General features: G+C 42.1%; 1 protein-coding gene across 2 annotated transcripts in view; it reads right to left on the bottom strand.

The window, feature by feature from the left end:
- The window catches only part of dip2a (DIP2 acetate--CoA ligase A), an 89,337-nt gene that overhangs the window by 20,636 nt on the left and 48,848 nt on the right, over nt 1-19,853 (bottom strand). For both annotated transcript variants that reach the window (XM_085375284.1, XM_085375283.1), the window contains exons 2-7: nt 15,246-15,317; nt 10,291-10,410; nt 10,082-10,201; nt 6,575-6,844; nt 4,232-4,369; nt 1,856-1,897 (exon numbers count right to left, since the gene is read on the bottom strand). In XM_085375284.1, the coding sequence (XP_085231410.1) occupies nt 1,856-1,897; nt 4,232-4,369; nt 6,575-6,844; nt 10,082-10,201; nt 10,291-10,410; nt 15,246-15,317 (762 nt within the window). The remainder of the gene's footprint in view (nt 1-1,855; nt 1,898-4,231; nt 4,370-6,574; nt 6,845-10,081; nt 10,202-10,290; nt 10,411-15,245; nt 15,318-19,853) is intronic.

Genomic DNA, 19,853 nt, shown 5'->3' with positions numbered 1-19,853 from the left:
GGGCTAGTATTAGTCCATCTTTTTCCTATTGTTAACAAATCCCAGCCAAAAATTGTCTCTGGGGCCCAGTCTTGCTGAGCACTTTAAACATAAAAATGCGTCATAAAAACACGGTCCTGTTTTTTAAAAACATTCAATTTCCTGTGTCAGCTGGGCACTGCAGCTTTTAGGATTTTCTATTCAGACATTTATATTTGCAAAGGTGTGTTTATAGTGACTATCTCCAGCCATGGATTTAGGCAGGATGGTGTACAGTATGTGAAACTGGCTCAAAATAACCCACAGTGACTCATAATGAGGGAACATGTTGCCCACTGCAACAGCATGGTTCACTTGATGCATTTGTCATTGTTTCTGGATGATAATGGAGGTCGGCGGGATAAAAATAAGCCTTATCAGGCTACGGATACAATAAACACCTGTTCGTAATAATAACTTACTGTTGCTTTTGGTCTTTTGATAGGATAAAGCGATGTGGAAAAGAAAGTTTGCATAGGGCTCTGTGCAGTGCTGTGAAAACTAACTATGGAGCATGACTCATCAGCTTGTAGAACCACATTTAGCAGCAATAACTTGAAGTAATAATTTTCTGTATGACTTTATCAGTCTCTCACATCGTTTTGAAGGTATTTTTGGCTGCTCTTCTTTATAACATTGCTTTAATTTCATTGAGGTTTGCCTCAATTCATTTATGCACAGCTCTGTTAGGTCTCGCGACATCATTTCAGCCAGCTTGAGGTTTGGACTTTGACTGGGTCATTGCAACACCTTGAGCATTTTCTTGTCTCTAATTCAGCCATTCTGTTTTCTGCTGTGGTTGGTATCACAGTCCTGTTGTATAACCTAATTTCAGCAGAGCTTTATCGGTCAGATATGACCTTGATGTACAGACGAGTTCATGGCTATCTTAATGACTGCAACGTCCCCAGGTCCTTTAGCCCAGATCATTGACAGATGGTCTGAGGTGTTTGTGTTGAGATGCTGTATAACACTTCCTAGACTGATGGACAGCAAGAGCTGTTTCTTTAAGATCACTGCTTCTTGTCTTTGTTCATTGTCACCATGTTAACAAACCTGAATGCCCCAGACCAGCAAACTGCCAAAACTTGTGCTTTTAAGAGTTATTAGATTAACTGCTACCTACCCTTTTAATTCCTATGGAAGTTGTAATGGTTTACTTTTCACAGTACTGCACAAAATTCTGTAAGAAATTAATTTTTTAAACGATTGCAAGCTGAAAACAGCGCGAAAATACTGAATTTGTATCGGCAAAATTTGTGCATAAAACACCAACACACACAGTGTCAGTATCCAAGTACAGATGGAGCCAAAGCTACTGCGTGACTTGTTTTTTCTTTACACACATCTATGTGTCAAAAAAATGCCAGCAGTCCTAGAGAGCTGCCATCAAAGAAGTCACTGCGTGGCTGCGGGCTAGCCGTCAAAGAAGAAGTGAGAAACAGACTGACAGTTGTTTTCAGTTTGAGATAAGAAAACAGTCTGTCAACATAGTAATTAGTCGCAAGGCCAAACGAAGAGTTACACCTCTGCTTAAACGCACTCACTTTCTAAAGACATTCAGGTTAGACGTTGCCTGAAGATGCTATAAACGGTAGAGCACTTGCAACATACTCAGCTATACAAACACAAACACACTCACATGCACACTGTATCACTGAATTCACTGTAGCTGTGCATATTTTTTTTATAACACACAAGATTTGGACAAGTGTCACAGTAAACCTGACAGTGGAGGTGAGAGGCAGAGATGCAAAGACACACAAATACAAACGCACATACAGCAGAGTGCACATACAGCAGGCTGCCATAGAGCTGAAGGAGCAGTTATAAATACCATCAATTAAACTGAGGGATCCTTCACCTCTCCACTCACATCCTAGAGGAGAGACACATCAGGATGTCAATGAAGCGCTCCTGTGAACTTTCTGGATGACGGGGGATTTATATGTCTGCACTGAATCATAAAACCACAGAACCCTTCTGAAAACCTTCGCCGTAACCCGAGGTGCACCTCCCCGAGGATGTAACTATGCATCGTGTTGACGCAACCAGTGAGAGAATAACAATCATTGCCTCACTATAAGGACTCACAGATGTCAGCAGATTGCTGCAAGGAGTTTCCACAAAGTACTGGACTTTGTGTGAGGGAATGTAAGAAGAAGTGGGAAAAACCTGAGGGGCAAATATGTTTGCGTGGGGACCAAGGAGGGAAAAGAGTGCCAGCATTTTATTTGTTTCCATTTTGGCTGGCATCTAAAAAAAAAAAAACACAACATAGGCTCTAGAAAGATTCGTGCAAAAGTCAAAATCGGCCGTGAGCGTGAATGTGTGAGAAATCTACAGCTGCCACAGGCAAGTGAGAGTGGGATTATAATGGAATCACACTGTTGTTTTACCACTTTCACCATGTTTAGTAATCAGCATAGGAAAACCTGCAGTTTAGATCCATAGATTTAACCACTACTTCCTGCTTTTGTGTCAGCTAGGTTGTTTAGTATTTAAGAATCCAGAGCACGGGTGGCAGGGAGATTATAGGCTCTCTGCTCAAGGTGTCCTCCGGTTTTCAAGCTGCCTGATTATTAACAAACTGAATGAATGAAGATGAACTCAGACAAAGAAAGTGGAGCAGATTTAATGAACCAGTCAACCTCATTGTCATCTGTAGCAAGATGCTGGTTTTCTTTCATAGGTCTCAAGTAATCTCAACTCATACAAAAAATAAAACACTGTCATATATGATGGAGATGTTTGGAAAATAGGCATTCAGGTCACTCACTCTGTTTCTTAGTAGTAAAATACAGTATAATGTATGATGATGCAGCACAGAGCACCTGACATTATGAAGAAAACAGATACTGGTATATAACCATTATGCCTTAAATGTAAATTGGTGACTGGGAAATATATGCATTGTTTCTAGAGTGGTCCATGTTCTGGTCCTACATAACTAAGGATACTTTCACAATATTAAACACACATTAAAAGTAAAGGCCCAGTCATGTGACAAACCGACCTATATGGGGCGTACCCTGCCTTTCACCCTATAACAGCTTGGATTGTCTCCAGCCCTAACGCAACTCTAAACTCAATAACCTGTTAAGATAATGGAAAAAAAGTTTTGTAAGGTTCAAAGACTATTGTGGACGCCACCTAAAATGGAATCACACTAGAAGATGTATATGTAAGTGGATTTACGAAAAACCTCTGCCTGTAACTCAGCGGTTTAGGAAAGTGTTCAGGGTTCTTCCAACGGCGAGACTCTCTGCCAAGTTAAAGGTGAACTGACAACTTTTTGGATATATGGGCCTCTTATAGACCGCTAAATGATGTCATGCTAAAGGGAAAAGGACTTGTTGGGTTAGAAATTTGAAGGAGACGGTGGGTGATAACAAGCGTAAGCACACAGCAGTTATAGGGAATGAGTGTGTCCTCCCTTACGGCAATTTGATAAACCAAAACATATTTTATGGTTGGGTAAATGAAACCCTGCTTACATTTTACTCCAATTCTGCTAATTTTCCTATAAGAGAAAGCCAAAACTTCTTTAGGACACCAAATTTGTTTTTATATGGAATAAAAACCACACTCCCTCACCCACCTCCCTTCTTTTCTTCTTAGCTCAGGCTGTAATTAATGTGCTCAACTGTGTTTTTTTTTTTTTAAACCTACCTTAAAATGAGGTGGAACATGACCTGTTAATACTGTATTTACTGTATTTGTATGTACCTATCCTCTGCAGCATCCACTGCCCCATGCTGGTAGCAGTACTGAAGCCATACAAGCAAAGGCACGGTTTGAATGACGAATAATGTTTGGAGGCTATTTTATGCACAGATCCACCAACAACATGGCAAAAACTGAGCGCAAAACCGAGCACCTAATGATCCGTTTTATGTCATGACTCAAATATTTGTTTGCCGCAGAGAAGCGAGACCATGATGCTGTGTAAATCTTTACTGTCTCAGTGTTTCTGTTAGTTAACAGAACCAAACATTACGGCAGGAACGTGATGGATTTTTCAGGGAGGGTGGGGGGTGGAGAGGTGCACCGTTACCATGGCAACATGAGCAGGTCAGTCAGTAGCTTTTGCCAGTCACGTTGGCAGACTGACTAAGGAGAAGACAGAGGGACAAACAGCAGGGGAGAAGGAAAACGGGAGTTGACTTTGCGTGTATATGTGTGTGTGAGTGTGAGTGGGCAGGAAACTCACCATCTGCGGTCTCCATGACGCTGGTGTGGTGGTTGAAGCCGCGGGAAACGCCTCGCACCGAGGCCACATGGGGCCGCTCTGCGTGATGCGAGGAGCGCTCCGACAGCCCCGTCACGTCAGGGGGCGCTGAGTGGTTATCTGTGATGAGTGGGGGTGTCGGGGGTTAAAAGGTCAAATTTAAGGCCAACTGTGGGTGCTCGCAACTTATATAAAGATCTAAGTCATGGATTAGCAAACAATATGATTTATCTGGTATTCTCTGAGCCGAAGCAAAGACTGTATTTCAGCTTTTCACCTTCCCTCAACACCACACATAAAAGTCTGTACCCAAGATGTCTTACACTATGTTACAGACCAACTGATGTCCAGACACTAAGAGTGCAAAGTTGCTCTCTTAATGTTAGATAGAAAGCACTCAGACATAGAAAAAGGTGCTTGTGTGAATGAAAGAGTATATAGGAAGCAGTCCATTTACGTCTGTGAAGGTTCTCAGTCATCCAGGTCATCGTAGTCAAAGGAGCTTGCAAAGAAAAGCGTCTGGACTTCTTTAAGTTAAACCCCCGCCTCTGTTCAAAGATGGTCGCTCACAGTGGACATAGATGGCTTCTTTCACCAACTCTCTGCCATCTATAATCCAGTTTTGAGTTCCCTCCCCAGACGCCTTAACGCCCACTCACATCCTGGGCCATCTGACCTCAGGAATTCGCATGATAAGGTGGGGCCAGGTTTCACAATGAACTCACCCGAAACTCTGGCTGATTGGGACCCACACCCAGTTTCACACCTTGGCTCAGGCGATTAGAGGATCATCAGGGGGTCCTTTTGTCCCTCTGTGGGGGGGAAACTTCCACTAGGTTTATATCTGGGACTCTCCACCATTTGACCTTAGAACTGAAGAAGCTTCTCGGATGAGAGGTAAAACGTCTTCAAGTAACTTAAAGAAGTCCAGACGCTTTTCTTTGCAAGCTCCTTTGACCAGTCCATTTACCATTAACGTCTGTGACAGGATCAGCTGTTCTGTTTTAAGTGTGTCATGAGAACTGGAGTTTACAGTCTAACATTGGAGTTGGATCCAAAACAGATACCTTGTTGCAGAGCCAAGCCATATTTTTGACAGGTGTCATAACTAATTATCAGATCACATTACTAGAAAGAATTTTGGGTAATTTCCAAGGTCTGAAAATTATGGAAAACAGTGTTTATGGGGAGCATCTGCCAATCGCAGTAACCCTGCTCATAACAGCTGATGTCAGTGGTTCCAACTTTTGGGATGAGCACTTGTGCATATTTTTTTCTTATGCAAATGTATGGAAGTGGTTTTCAAAGAGATTTAAAAAAAACTCCACATTGAGAACTGGTGTTCCTTTAACTACATATAGTATTTTTAGTGTCTCCTGTTGAAGTGGATGACAGAATCAGTGTCTGAGGGGCAGAGGAACAAGGCAATATGGGAGATTTATTTACAGCTTCATTCAGCACAAGTCGCTGCTGCTGTTTTATGACAGCAGCCTTGAGGGGAAACGAGCTAGTGAAAAAATAAAACCAGGCAGCTCCATCCTAATAGGATATCGCCTTACCAGCAACACATGCACACACATGTACGCACACATACAAACGAGACTAATGGTGATAAATCCACCAAATCTCATTAACTAGCCCGTGACACTCACGTGGCAACATGGAACAAGCGGTTTTGACAGATATGTGGCTGAGAGCTTCTCCACATGATCGAATGACAGTGAGATGGCAGACGAGGATGGCTAACTAGAAAGACGGGAATTAAAACTCAGTCGTTGGGTCCCTTTTGTCTTGTCATCATCGAGTGCTTTTTTGTATCTAGAGGGAGAGAAGGCTTCAGAAAGCAATCGATGTGTAGGACAGTGCTGTCTATCTGCGATTAAACAGTCTGCGGTACATAACACAGGTTAAGATGTCACCTTTGATATGATGACAAATCTGACTTGGAAGCAGTTATCGTATCTACCATATATTCTGCCGAATTTAACAAAATGAGGATAATGGAAAAAGCATAAAACTCAGTCTTCGACTCCCTAAATTGTTTGTATGTACATATATAAAACCTATCTGCATAAAGAACAAAGAATTTCAACGCAGACAGCTAAGAAGGCAAGTGTCCATTTATAAATTCCTGTTTGAACTGAACTGAAATGCAATCGAAACAGAAAAACCATTTATAATGGCTTTCTTGCTTGGCTTAAACACATCATCTCAATCTGGAATGAAGGAATGAAGGAGGTCAAAATAAATCATGAAATGCAATACTGACCAACTAAAAACTGCAACAGCTAAAAGTATCTGAAACTGTGTGCGTGCGTCACTGACCTAGATGGGTGTGTGCCATAAGGTCTGCCAGAGCGGTGGCTGCGGCATTGACGTTCAGGGCTGCGTGGGCAGTGGTGTTGGTGGTGGTGACGGATCTCCCTCCCGGGTGGGATGAAGTGGATGACGCGGAGGATGAGGTGGACGAACCCTGGATGACACGGTTAAACCAGTGCTCAACAGCTGGGTGGCTGTGGCCCTGGTAGGGCGTGGAGGTGGTCAGACGTCCCTGTCGGCGCAGCGAGCCCTCGTCTTCTGACGCTGAGGAGGTGTCTGTGTTTGACAGGTCAAGACAGGGCAGCGTCATAACAGAGGACAAAGAACATGGGGCTGTCTACAGTGTCACCAGGAAAAACAATCAAGATGGGAAAACCTGGAACACTTGCGCAGGGTTTAGATGATATGCAGATGACACTTTATTCTACTTATACATACTGATAGAGTACATATAAGCCAGGGGATGGGTAGGATGACTTTAATGGGGATGGAAGTTAATTCGGCTGAGAGATGCTTGTTTTTAAATCTCTCATGGCTTCACTACTATGTTTTTAATATTTGCCTGTAAGCAGCCACACTGCAACGACATGTGCAATATATATGTATAAAACTGCAACACATGTATCAAGGGAGAGACTGGGTGTTGCATATTTGAAGATGATGATGAAAAGGAGGGAGAGTAAATTAGGTGTCTGGTATACTGAGCTGCAGTCATCAAAAATATGAATGATCAAAAACAAAATAGATGGGAGCTTTCTTCTGAGCATGTCAGCACACTTACATATTGCCTAGCTATTAATTAAGGCTGAATTTCTACCTCAAGACAATTGCAATAACACATAACTACATACTGTAGTTGCACACAATACAAACATAAACTGTTAGTATAATAAATTCCCTTTTTCATGTCACTTGGACTCAAACTCAAAACCAGACACTGGTGATTTTATTTTCTCTCCCTCGAGGCAACTGTGAGCAGTTGGTCTCTTCAAAAATAGCCGAAACAGGAACAGCTTCAAAGTAATGTAATGATCATTTAAAATGAACATATTCCACTTCATCTGCCAAGTTACCCAGCAGCAGACTAGTCTTGCATTATGAATTCTGCTGAGAACAGAGTTCAGTGAAAGTGCAGTTCACTATCATGCATTTTTGGATAAAAACATTGTCCTAACTGTTTATAAAATCACCAAGAAACTTCCCAGCTTTTGGCATTATTCATCCCAGACCATGTAAAATAGCGTACCTACTCACTAAACCCCAAGAAAACAATAAAACTCATGCAATCATAGAAAACTGCTACACTAAAATTCATCGTGCTTTTGATTAACTGGACAACGAGTCACTGAGAGAAGAGGGGGAGAAAAAGAAAAAGAGTACTGTCTAGAAGAAAAGGGGCTATGACTTCATGTGTGATCAGCACGTGCCTGATGGATGTTCTCTAAGCTAATGAGCCTTCATGTAATTAATCCCACTAATCTCCCACAGTACACAGTTTCAAGTAAAGTCCAACAAATTGAGACATTGAAAGTACTGCTTCGACTTTCCTTAGTCTTGGAGAGGCTGTTAGCGGAAGGTTAAAGGAGGTGTGATTATAACAAACCAATTTAATGCCTCTACAGCCGGTGGACTCGTGCAGTTTATCTCACATTTATGATTCAGTTTGTTATTCCTCACTCCAATCTGCCTCCCTATCTTGGTAACCTTGGCACAGTTACCCTGCAGAAGAGTGAAATAGAGGGTTAAAGAAGACATGCAAAGCAGAAATTGAGAGGTGGACGGATACAAAAAAAAAAAAAAAGGGTGGAGAGGGGTGCTATTTTTCACCACAAAGTAGTCAAAAACCAGAAGAGGCAGTGAAGACTGAGCCAGAGAGATATTTAAGAGACAAACTGTGAGCAGGGAGAGTAGCAGATACGCTGAGATCGACTTCAAGTACAAATGAACAAAAACAGGGAAACTAACGAAGCTTCAGCAGTTAAAAGGCTGAGCTTATTTTCACTGATTTATGTCTATAGAAAATGAATTTTAATTGGCAAATGCAAGATCATGATGGAGAGTCTTTTTTTAACGCGACACATTAGCATTGTAAGCAAACTGACAACTGCTTTCTGCCTTGTTTCCTGTTTATTAAAAGACTTTCTTGTTGCACTCATATCAGGCTATGATCTAGGATACAGCATAGGATACAAGGCTAGGTACAATAATTCCAGTTTAGCAATCAAAGCGTTGCACTCGTGCACAGTTGGTTTTGAGTTCAATGTTGATAGCATCAGGGTACAGACGTGTTCTCAATTATGATGTCAACATGCTGATATTTATTGGATATATTGTACAGCACAGGCTGATGGGAATGTCTTTTGTTGGGCAGTTTTTTGTTCAGAAGCCAGAGAACGTGACACATTGAAATTTAATCCAGATACTAGATGATATATGAGAGTTATTACAGGGTTACTACAATTCCTCTTGAGGGGGGTATGATGTTATGTTGTAGTCTTTCCAACTTAAGCAAAGCAGTGGAACAAACAACCAACGGACTGATTGATTGCCATTACTAAAGTTTTGCGTATACTGCACCTACTGGTCTGTACATCCACTCACGCATTCATACTTAAAGTAAGTGTTTGACAAGTGTTTGGCTGAATGTGCAGAAGCTGTTCAGGTGACGGCCTGTGTTGCATGGTATAACCCTCATCTGATGTTTCTTGTCTGTTCTTGTCTTCTCTGCTGACTAACCAGACAAATGTAGAAACAATAGCTGCCGTCATCTTTACAAAAGCAGCAGATCATCAGATCACCTTGTATGTACATTACACATATATCAGTCTCATGTATGTGACTAATTCAAGTACAATAGTTCACTCAGAGAAACTCAAAACAGCCATGAAAAGTCCCTCTCCTTCTTCTATTCACACCACTGTGTCTGAGCTCTTAATCCGGTTACTTGCTCCACCGCTGTGTCCTCTCTTTTTATCCAAGACTTGAAGTTTTAAGGTCCCCCACTTGATAAAAATCACGGCAGTGTTTGAAAAGCCCTCTATAAAATCTCCTACAGATTATTTAATGAAAGATAACAACACATGCACAAGGCTCTTTTGGCCCTGAAACTCTTGGGAAAACAAGAAGCTGCTGGAAAGCTGTGAAATCACATAAATTCTAATGAACTGCCCACACAATACAAACTGTTATGCAAACAGGCAAAAGGTCGACATTTCAAGATGATGCTCAAAATCTGGTTATGCATTCATTCTGCCACTCGTGTAGGAAGGTCTCTCTGGGAACACAATGGTCAGAACCGAGTCTTTTATAGTCGCGAAGAATGGACACATTCAGCAAACCGCATATTTTCTTTCCAGCAGCAAATGCTTGACATCATAATTTTTGATCAGTGGACACAATGGAGTTTCAGCATCCTACACTCGACAGCTCATGGGAACATATCAAACAAACAACCCAGTGAGAACGAGCAGAACCAACTGGGATGCAGGTGATTTAAAGGAGCAGGGGTCTCACCTGGCGGGGTGCATGCCTCTACAGAAGACTGAACTAGCACGGACCGTCTCTTGGAGGGCATGGGCATCTTCCTCTCTTTGTACTTTGCCAAAGCTGCTTGGACGGCTTCTGTGTGCAGATCTAAGAAACGCATTAACTCGGCTTAGCTACAGAATAAAAGAGAAACACAAGACGTTTAAAACTTTTTGGCAGTACAGAAACATGATTACCAGATCTGAAGCGCTCATCCCGGGTGTTGGCAGCCCGAGACTTGTTGGATTTGGAACCTTGAAGAGCAACTTGGGACGAGGCTTGGATCCTGTTGTCGATTTGCAGAGATGGATCTACACCTGTAGAGAAACAAGGCAGGGAGAAGATCGTTTATAACAGAAACAAAAAAATATATATGTTCTTTAACAGTGTACCAATATCAATAACAGAGACGTGCCAACAAACTCTACGCAAAATGTGTCTTGGACATAGACCAATGGTGCCCAACACTGCTTGACTAGATAAAGTTTCCACAAGCTTAATGGTAATCCCTACTTAGACCGCTCTGTTTGAGTGCAGTAGTTTAGAATTGAGAAAGTTTTCACTTTAATTAAACCAGCCTCTCTCACTGCTTCTCTGCTGCCTCCAAGTTTTCCAAAGGAGGAAAATGCAAATTACACAGACGTAACTGGAAGGAGGTGATTAAGCACCATGAATGTCAAAAAGACAACATCTTCTAACTGTAATGTTCTAAAATTATTGAACCCACGAACCAGGCAACCTCACTGTGCACGAGGTTGTCAGGCAGTGATTCACACTTTGGCTTATGCAATCCTCATTTGAGCTTCATTAACTAAGTAGTGGTGAGCATCAGAGGGGAAACTGATGACTACTGCCTGAAGGAAGGTCACAATACAAACTCCATTAGTAATCTTCCTAGCACTGGCTTCTCTTCTCCCTCCGACGCTCTCAATGGGATGTATAAGAAGCATGTTGGAGGGAAAATAAATACGGGAAACTTAAAAACAACAGATGAGTGCAGAGGACTTAATGAGTCCAAATGAGATAAATGTAAATGTAAAGCACATCCAAAGTTTGAAAACAGCGAACTTTTTGACAGGGAGGTGAGCAATGGACATGTTGCCAGGGAACCATTTGCATAAAATCCCCAATTGTGTAATAGAGCAAATTTTTCTTCTTGTTTAAAATTTAAGTGCACACAGAAACGATCAATAATAAAATGTGCACATTAAAGAAATACATAGGCAACATCGCTGTAACAAGTACTGAGATGTTATTTTAAGCAGCACTAAAGGACAGCAGGAGGCACAATGGGATAGAGACTTTACTATCAACACCACATGCAAGGATTTATAACTACATTTTCCCCATCACAAGACAAAAAAAGGTCAAAATTCAGAAACAAAACAATTCAAACTAGTGCCATGTTTCCACTGATTCCTGCCAATTTTCACTTTCACTTTAGAAATGCATTTGAGTAGAAACATCCAGTTTGTGATACCTGAACACTGCACATTAAACCATCAAAGCTGCAAATACAGAACTGAATAAATACACAAACATTTTTATGTGAGTAACAAGCCGTCTCTGTGCATGAGATAAATTAGGATCAGATGTCTACCAAATAATCTAAAGTTACAGACAGCACAGCTGCACAAAACAAAAAGTACCATCCATTCATTCAATCCACCAACATGTCATCCATCCATATCTATCGCCTTCAACCTATCTGGTTCAAAGTCAAGGCGGCTGGAGCCTATCCCCGGTCTCATAGGGTTAGAAGCAAGACACACCTCTTGATAGGTAATCATGATTATAAAGTGGTTATCTAACATACATGTCAAAACATGTCATAGAGTACCAGAAAAGGCTAGGAGCAACGCTAATAATCATAATGTTTACAGACAGTTTACTGAAAATCTGGACACTCATGTAAATAAACATTGAGGGAATTGCACACCCCACCTCAAGGGCCGGTCTGACATATCATTAAAAAGCAGCAAGACAACTCCTCTGCATTATAATAGTACAACAACTTGTGCTTTTTAAATGTGAAAATATCAGGGTTTGTAATAAGCTATTATATTCAACCTGGAGACTAATGTTAATATGTTTGATTTAATTGGGTGGCTGTAGCTCAGGTGGCAGAGCAGGTCAGCCACTAATCAGAAGGTCGGTGGTTCGATCCCAGGCTGCCTCCGGGCTGCATGCCAAATATCCTTGGGCAAGATACTAACCCCATGTTTGCCTACTGGTGGTGGTCAGAGGGCCCGGTGGCGCCTGTGTCCGGCAGCCTCGCCTCTGTCAGTGCGCCCCAGGGCAGCTGTGGCTACAACGTAGCTTGCCATCGCCAGTGTGTGAATGTGTGTGTGAATGGGTGAATGACTGAATGTAGTGTAAAGCGCTTTGGGGTCCTATGGACTAGAAAAGCGCTATACAAATGCAGGCCATTTACCATTTAATCGTCGTTTTATGCCTACAGATGCATCCAGTCACATCTGGATCTGAATCCAGTTGGTTACAGTTGGTTAGACCAAGCCTCCTCTCATGATGATGGAAACTGTTTAACCATTTTCATCATTTTAACCCTGGAGAACCCATGGGGTCAAATTTGACCCCATGGTTTCCCTAGAAAACCAATGGGGTCGGCTCTGACCCCATTGGTTTTCTAGGGTTAAAATAAAATAACAAAGGTTCAAATAACATCATACAATGCAAATTTATATTTTAGGTTTATTTAAAATTAGCTTAGGCTAAAAAGGCTAGCAGGTAGAGTGAACTCAATGACCTTTCCAGTTTAGTTAATCAAAAGATGATGTGTTCATTTTCAATTCCTTGAATAATTGGTTAATTTTCTGTCAATCAAATGTTCTTTGGTTAACAACATCCCTAACTGACTATTCTGTACACATAAAATATATAAAAAAAAATGATAACACGGACCAGTTTCTAAATTATAGTTGAATGAGTGGTGTAAAAAGAACAGACAGTTCTTTAATACTGAACTGAGAGACATAAGAAGAACCAAACATGGATAAATGAGTGCCAACATTAATAGTTCCATCAAAAAAAATAACCTTGAGTACCAGACTGTCGTCAGTTTTGGAGCTTTTCTGGTGCTGTGGTCTCTTTTAACCTGATCCAATGAACCATGCAGAGTGGCTTCCCTCGTCAGTCTACCATTTAGTAAACAGGTTGTTGGGGACGGGCCACACCACATGCAGCCAGTTAGAACCAGCATTTAGCTTGCTGTTCCATCAGACACCCAGCCAGTCAGCTATCAGGCCGTCCTGGCTTTTCAGCGGCAGCTTAGTGGGGGATCAGTGAGCTCCACACTGTCAGCAACTCTCAGACAGCAGCAACAGACACGCTGCAAAGCTGAGCAACATTCACACGCTCCAACTAAACCTACAAAACAACATGAGTTTCAAACATTACACAGACAAAATAAAGCCTGAGGACATTTAAAGACATGCATCGCATGGTGTCTGACTCATAAAGCCACACTAAGCATGGATACACGCACACATTAATATATGCTGGTCCCTCATATAGCCGCTCTGACAGCTCAGTCACACGACGGCCTTTCCCCCACCTCCCAGAAGAAGCAGGTCTATAAAACAAGCCAGGACACCAGACCCGGTTGCTGGGCAGAACACACTACAGACACACGCCACACTGAGCCAATAAGAGGCGTGCTCCATCACAGCAGATGTCATTATTGGTCCACAGTGGGCCCTGATGAATTTTTACCACCTGTCTGATGCCAACGCTTACTTACGGCATGGTGGTTGATGACGTGTGTATCGCTTCCAAGGCTCAAATGTGCTTTAGCGAATGGCTGCATTCATAAACTGAAAATGAAAAAAACAATTAACTCAAGGCTGCTCTCTCTAGAAACTTAATTTGATGCTAATAAACCTTCTTTTACACACAGACAAGAAAGCTATCCAGTTTTATTGCACAGAGGAGCGAGCACTGACAGCGATAATTTGCAGCCCAAACAGTGAAATATAAACAAGTGATGACAACAGAAATATAAAGCCGTAAAACAGCTTATGAAATTGTATATGGAGGTCAGCAGAAACACATAGTCTACTTAACCACTTTAACAGTGCAGCTACTAAGGCTTAACCACCAATTCAATGAAGCAGCACTAAATAACAACACATCTATTCATTCCAATACGTGCATTTGTTGTATATAAAGAATATCACTGACTCATAAGCAATCTGATTTCTACTCTGTATCTATAACTTCTCTTATTTAAAAAAAAAAAAAAAGACTGAATGAACTACAGCATGAAAGACACAAAGACAACACACCGCCCCGTGTGATGACAAGAAATAAGGAGCTGGAGAATGAAGATGATGATCTGCCTTAAGCTAAATAACAGCCCTGCTAACTTCAGTGGAAACCCTTGTGCGAGGAGCCCACACCAGACTGGTTTCCACTTAGGCTTGGTGTCGAGAGATCAGGCCAAACCAAAAACTCCTCTGGACCCTAGATAGATAGAGGAGAAGCATGAAGCAAACAGACAGCAGCTCCTTTTTGGGATTCGCCGCAAACCACCTCGATTTATTGGCGGCCAGAAGCAACAGAAACGACTGCATAATCAGGGGCAAGAAGCACGCTGGATGCAAAAAAGTAGAAGAAGCTCCCAGCCCAGTCAAATACCAGGGATGAACTTCACACCGCCTCTCTTCTCCAAACACCTACTGCCCAACACAGGTTGGTGAGCACAAATATGCACAAGCTGGCTAAAATAAATAAAGAACAACAACGCATCATCACACAATGCAGAGCTCTGCATTTGCATTATTGGAACAGCATCGAAAAATATGTTCAGATACTCTTCATTGTGTCTTCCTCCTCTTGTTTTTAAATCAGTATGACAGAGGGCTAACAGAGCCAAGGGTCACATGACCACCAGAGATCACAGGAACCCCCTAACCATCTGAGTAAAGTCTAGATTGTGATAATCCACTCATTAAAATGATTTGTTTTGCTTGTCTCACCACTACACAGTGGTTTATCCTAAAAGTAAAGCTCATCCTGTACTCTGTATTGTTAACTTTTAAAATCCCATTCCTTGTTCTGTTTGTTGCTGTAGGGACACCGGGCTAACTGCTATGCTAATAGAGAGAATTTCTCACAGGCCTGTGTACCTTACCTTGTATCTGTGGGATGTACGGTGCCAACAGCTTGCCTCTTTTCTTCTCATAGCCCTTCTGAGTGATGTCCCCTGTACAGACAGAGACAGAGGAACAGAGAGAGGGAGAGCAAAAGAGAGAGAGAGATGAGTCATTAGCTCAGCCGGGCTGGTTACACTGGCACCACAGAGCACCAGAAGCAGGTTGGGTTTGCAAATGACCAGCCCTCTCCTAATTGTTCATGTGCACTAGAGTTCAAAAAGAAAGAAAAAATAACAGCTGATAAGTATGCTCGTGTTGCCTCTGAATTCCTCAATGGTGGTGTCAGCTGAGGAAGTGGTATTTAAAAAATCATTTGACTCATGCATCTGGAATTTTTCCCCCCTCATTATTTTCCCAAAAAGTCAAAAATGCTGCTGTCAGCACTACGCGAGTCCGCCTCAGTCAGTCTCCACACAGTATGTTAAATAGGATTGGAGGCTGCGCGTCATTTAGTAGTCACATTTGAAAAGAGTATCCATGCCTGGAAGTTAAATATAATAAATGAAGAAAGAGGCAAATGAGGTTAGAAGGAGGCAGACAGACAGAGAGAGGGTCGAGGTATTACATTAAGTAATAACGTATAGTATACGCTATTACTTAATGCGTCGCATACGTCGTATTCAACTGTGCAATGTTATAAGCAATAAAAGTATAATGCCATGAATATGTTTTCCTATTTCTATTAATTTCACACAAAGTGATGAAAGCACAAAAACATGAATCAAAGTAAAATCTTTGATGAGGCTACCTCTTCTCCAACATTTTTACATGTGACTGATGGCTTTTTCTTTGCAAGCATGAAAAACTTGCTACTGTCCTTTTAATTTAGGCCATCTCAGTGTTTTCTCCCTCTACTTGTAATCACACACTGAATGAATGATTTTCAGATCAGGGCTCTGCCAAGGTCAGACCATCTGCAACATTTCTTTACCAGCCACGCCTTTTCAGCCTTTTTTTGCTGCAAATCACATACAGCATCTTTTCAGGGTGACTTAAAAGCTTAGAAAAAGTGAACCCACCACTAAATGACAGTGTCACCAAAAGGCCAAAAATGTTGCAAGGCATCAGTGTCCACATGAGGTCTGTTCAAAAGACAGCAAAGTAGGTCGCTGAGTTCGGAGTGTTTCTGGCTCATGGGTGGTTCCGTGGTTGTAAAATGTCATTGTGTTTCTGTATAACAGGCACTGCTGTGGGCCAGGAGGAGGCTGACGGGGTGGAGACTTTTGTTGACAAAAGGCGCATTGATTCAATCAGAGAGGGCTGACTGACTGACAGCTTCTCTCTTCAAACACAAACCATCAGTGCACAGTTATGCTTCCATGTAACCTCTATAACAAGCTCCAACACCTCTGAAGATGGATGTAAACAAACAGAACTGGCAACAAAACTGTAAGAGAGGAGGTGCTTTGGGGAAAATGTGCCTGACAGACATCCAGGCTGTTTGTACAGCCAAGCAGACACTTGGTGCAACATATTCTTCTTTTAACCCTTTAGTAATGAACATAAAAGTCAAAGGAAGATTTCCATATCAGCTTCCACTGGGTTTTGGCACTTGAATAGATATCACACTGTGCTCTTTAAATCCATTTCTATAGGCTCTCAGTTGGGGTCATGAGGTTGGATGTCAAGTGTAAAGGATTTAGTCCACCATAAAGCTATCTGGAAAAAAAAACTTGATTAAACGTCCTCTCGTGTGATTCTACCTTAGGGAATATTCATGGATCTTGCCTCTTTAATACAATCTCAGAAAAGGTCAATATTGTTTAACTTCAGCCTGGTCACACAGTGCGTCCCATTTCTGTGCATCTACTTTAGAAATGTATTTAGTAATGTTGCGGTTATTCTAACAAAGTCTTCCCGTGGCTCGCTTTGCTTGTTGGTCTTTAAGCCTCTTAAACACAACAGTGCGACAGTGTGAGGGCAGGTGTTGTCGGTCCCGCTGGTTGCCACGCAGCGCGCTGGTCCTGAGTCACCAGTAACCGCAGAATGCCTGCACTGTTAAATGTGCAGGACAGACAGAGGCCAGCAACAATACAGCGCTGTCCACGGGCCGAGTCGGCTGACCTGACACTGACTCTTTCTGGTGATAAGTTCTCAGTTTGTGTGTGTTTGTGTGCTCGTGCATCAGTACGTGTCTGCGTGTGTGCCAGCCTGTCTGAGTTTGCACACCACAGCAGCCAACCAGCTTGACAAGCACACAATGGACGGCTATTCTCAGCTCCAAATTCTCAGCCTCAGTGGCCAAGCAGGCCCTAGCACACCCCGATCCATCAAGTTATGTCTCAGTGAAGCTAATCTTTTGATCTGGGAACAAACAGCATAGTCATTACATATGGAGGTATTGAGTGAGCGACAGTGACCTCCTAAATCGAATCTAAAAAGCAAAACAAAGGCTGAGGCACCATTACAATATGTCCAATCTAAGTGTGTATGTGTGTGTGAGTTTGCATATGTTTGCACATATGTGCATCGTTCAGACAGACACTTCATTTCCCCTTTCTGTCTGATCTTTGACTGCCTCCATAAGAGGAAAACGGGAGGGGTCAAGGGTCAATATGTGGCCTGCTGCCTGGGGAATAACAAAGGAGGGCGAGGATAGTAAGGTGGAGGGGCGGAGACAGATGGAAAGATGAACAGAGGGCAACGTAACATCTATGCTACACTGCACAGCCACAATGGATTCACAGTAACTTGCAGTATATTTACAGCAAAAGGGCAAACGCTCTTTTTGACCCCCTTTGACCTTCTGCACTTACAACAGTGCTGTGTACTGAGCAGTGAAGAAAAGACTACAACTCCAAAAATGCACCAGGGAGGTGAGACAAAAACTGAACTTGACAGGTCCAAAAATAAATAAATAAATAAAACATAAGAGGAAGGGATGAGAAAGACAGGGGGCTCAGCTGGAAAACCTTCTCTTTTTTCCCACTTCACCCCTCCACCATCACCTCTTCACCTTTATCTCAACCGCTGAGGGGTCGCCGTCCACACATACTAACCCTCCCTGTCATGTTGTTATCTCTAGACACTCTCTCGTTTCAAATAATGTCTCCAGCTTCCCAGAGGAGAAAAATAAAAACAACAGAGTGATATCTCTGCCCCATTTTTTCAAAGTATAAATGCTAGTCTTGTGAAGCTAACGTTCATCCATCTGAAGTGACAAAATGTCATTCATCTCAGGCCATAAGCTTTGTTTTTCCTGGCACATTACCCGATGCTATTACGGTCAACATTCCTCTCACCCAGGCCTGAATCCAATTTGGGGGGAGTAAAAAAAAAAAAAAGGATAGATGGCCAATCTTGTGACATGCTGAACAGTGACAGAGAGAGAGCCTGCTGTTCTCTGCTATGTGTTATGGACTATAATTGACTGATGGCTATTGAGCATAATTGACTGATAGCTACTGACTGGAGACGTTTCTCCAATGAGGCCCATTAGAGAATTGCCCTGCATCTCCCCAGATGGAGCTCTTCAATCAGGTGGGAGAGATTCTGAAACGCAGCACATTCCACTACAAGCCAGCACCAGCAAATCAGGGATATACCGGGTATATAATTAAACTTTGATTTACTTTAATGTGAAGAGTAACGGTACATCTGTAAGGTCAAACCCATCCTTTTGTCTTTTCTTTTAGATCCAAGGTGTCAACTCAGGCTCTCAACTCTGTCCTTTGGTATCACTTTCACGTGCAAAACCTCGAACAAACAAACTAAGTAGGAAAGACAGCAGCTCTGAGTGTGCGTGTGTGTGTGTAGATGGCAGACTGTGTGCTTGCTTTGCTATGAGTCTACCAGGGAAAGAAGCACATGATAACATGTCTCGACCTACATAGAGTCTGATTCTGTTGTTTGTGGTTCTCAGATTGAGATGTTTTGAGTTTTTTCTTACCTCAGCTTCCTAATACCGTTCTTAATGAATCAGCTAATAGCTTGATTCATAAAACATTAGAAAAATGTGCGTCGACTTCATTTATAAGCACATTTTAAAATGAAATTTAAAAAAACATGAAAAAAAATACAACATTTCAGCCTGGTTTAAAAGTCAATTTTAAAAATTTGGTTTTAAAAAGCATCTAATATTTGAGAGGTCCATCGTAACCTCTTGATAAAATGCCTTTTATCTATAGTCTTCCATTCGAGTACATGGAACATGGGGAAGCTTTATTAACCATATCGATAAACATATGCTGTGGTGATTAATGCTGTACAAATGTGTCCATTTTCCCCCCAACCAGCAGTCGAATAATTAAACCCCTTGTGCGTCTGCACCGCCCTCCCACCCTCTCTGAAGTGACCGCCAGCCAAGTAGGTGGCCCCACCCATCCGTAATGTCAGTTCCTGTGCCAGTCTGACCCTCAATGTGCCAACGCAGCTGCCAAGCCAGCAATCAAGCCGTCTGCCCTTCAGCCGCAGAAATCCACAGCTAAATATTTAGGCAGGACGGCATTTGCTCTCTAGGCTCGTGTGATGATTCCAGCAAAAAGCAGATGTGGCCAGCTGTCACTTAGCATTAGCTCTCTGGCAAACAACTGTCAGTTTTACACGCGTGGATTAAGCTTTACCCTAAACAGACGTTTAAATCTCGT

Source organism: Diplotaxodon limnothrissa, linkage group LG16 (genome assembly GCF_057381915.1).
Source record: "Diplotaxodon limnothrissa isolate DT_005_m linkage group LG16, D_limnothrissa_male_GT1.1, whole genome shotgun sequence".
NCBI lineage: Eukaryota > Metazoa > Chordata > Actinopteri > Cichliformes > Cichlidae > Diplotaxodon > Diplotaxodon limnothrissa.
The sequence above is the reverse complement of the archived record's forward strand: the minus strand, read 5'-3'. Positions and strand labels throughout refer to the sequence as shown.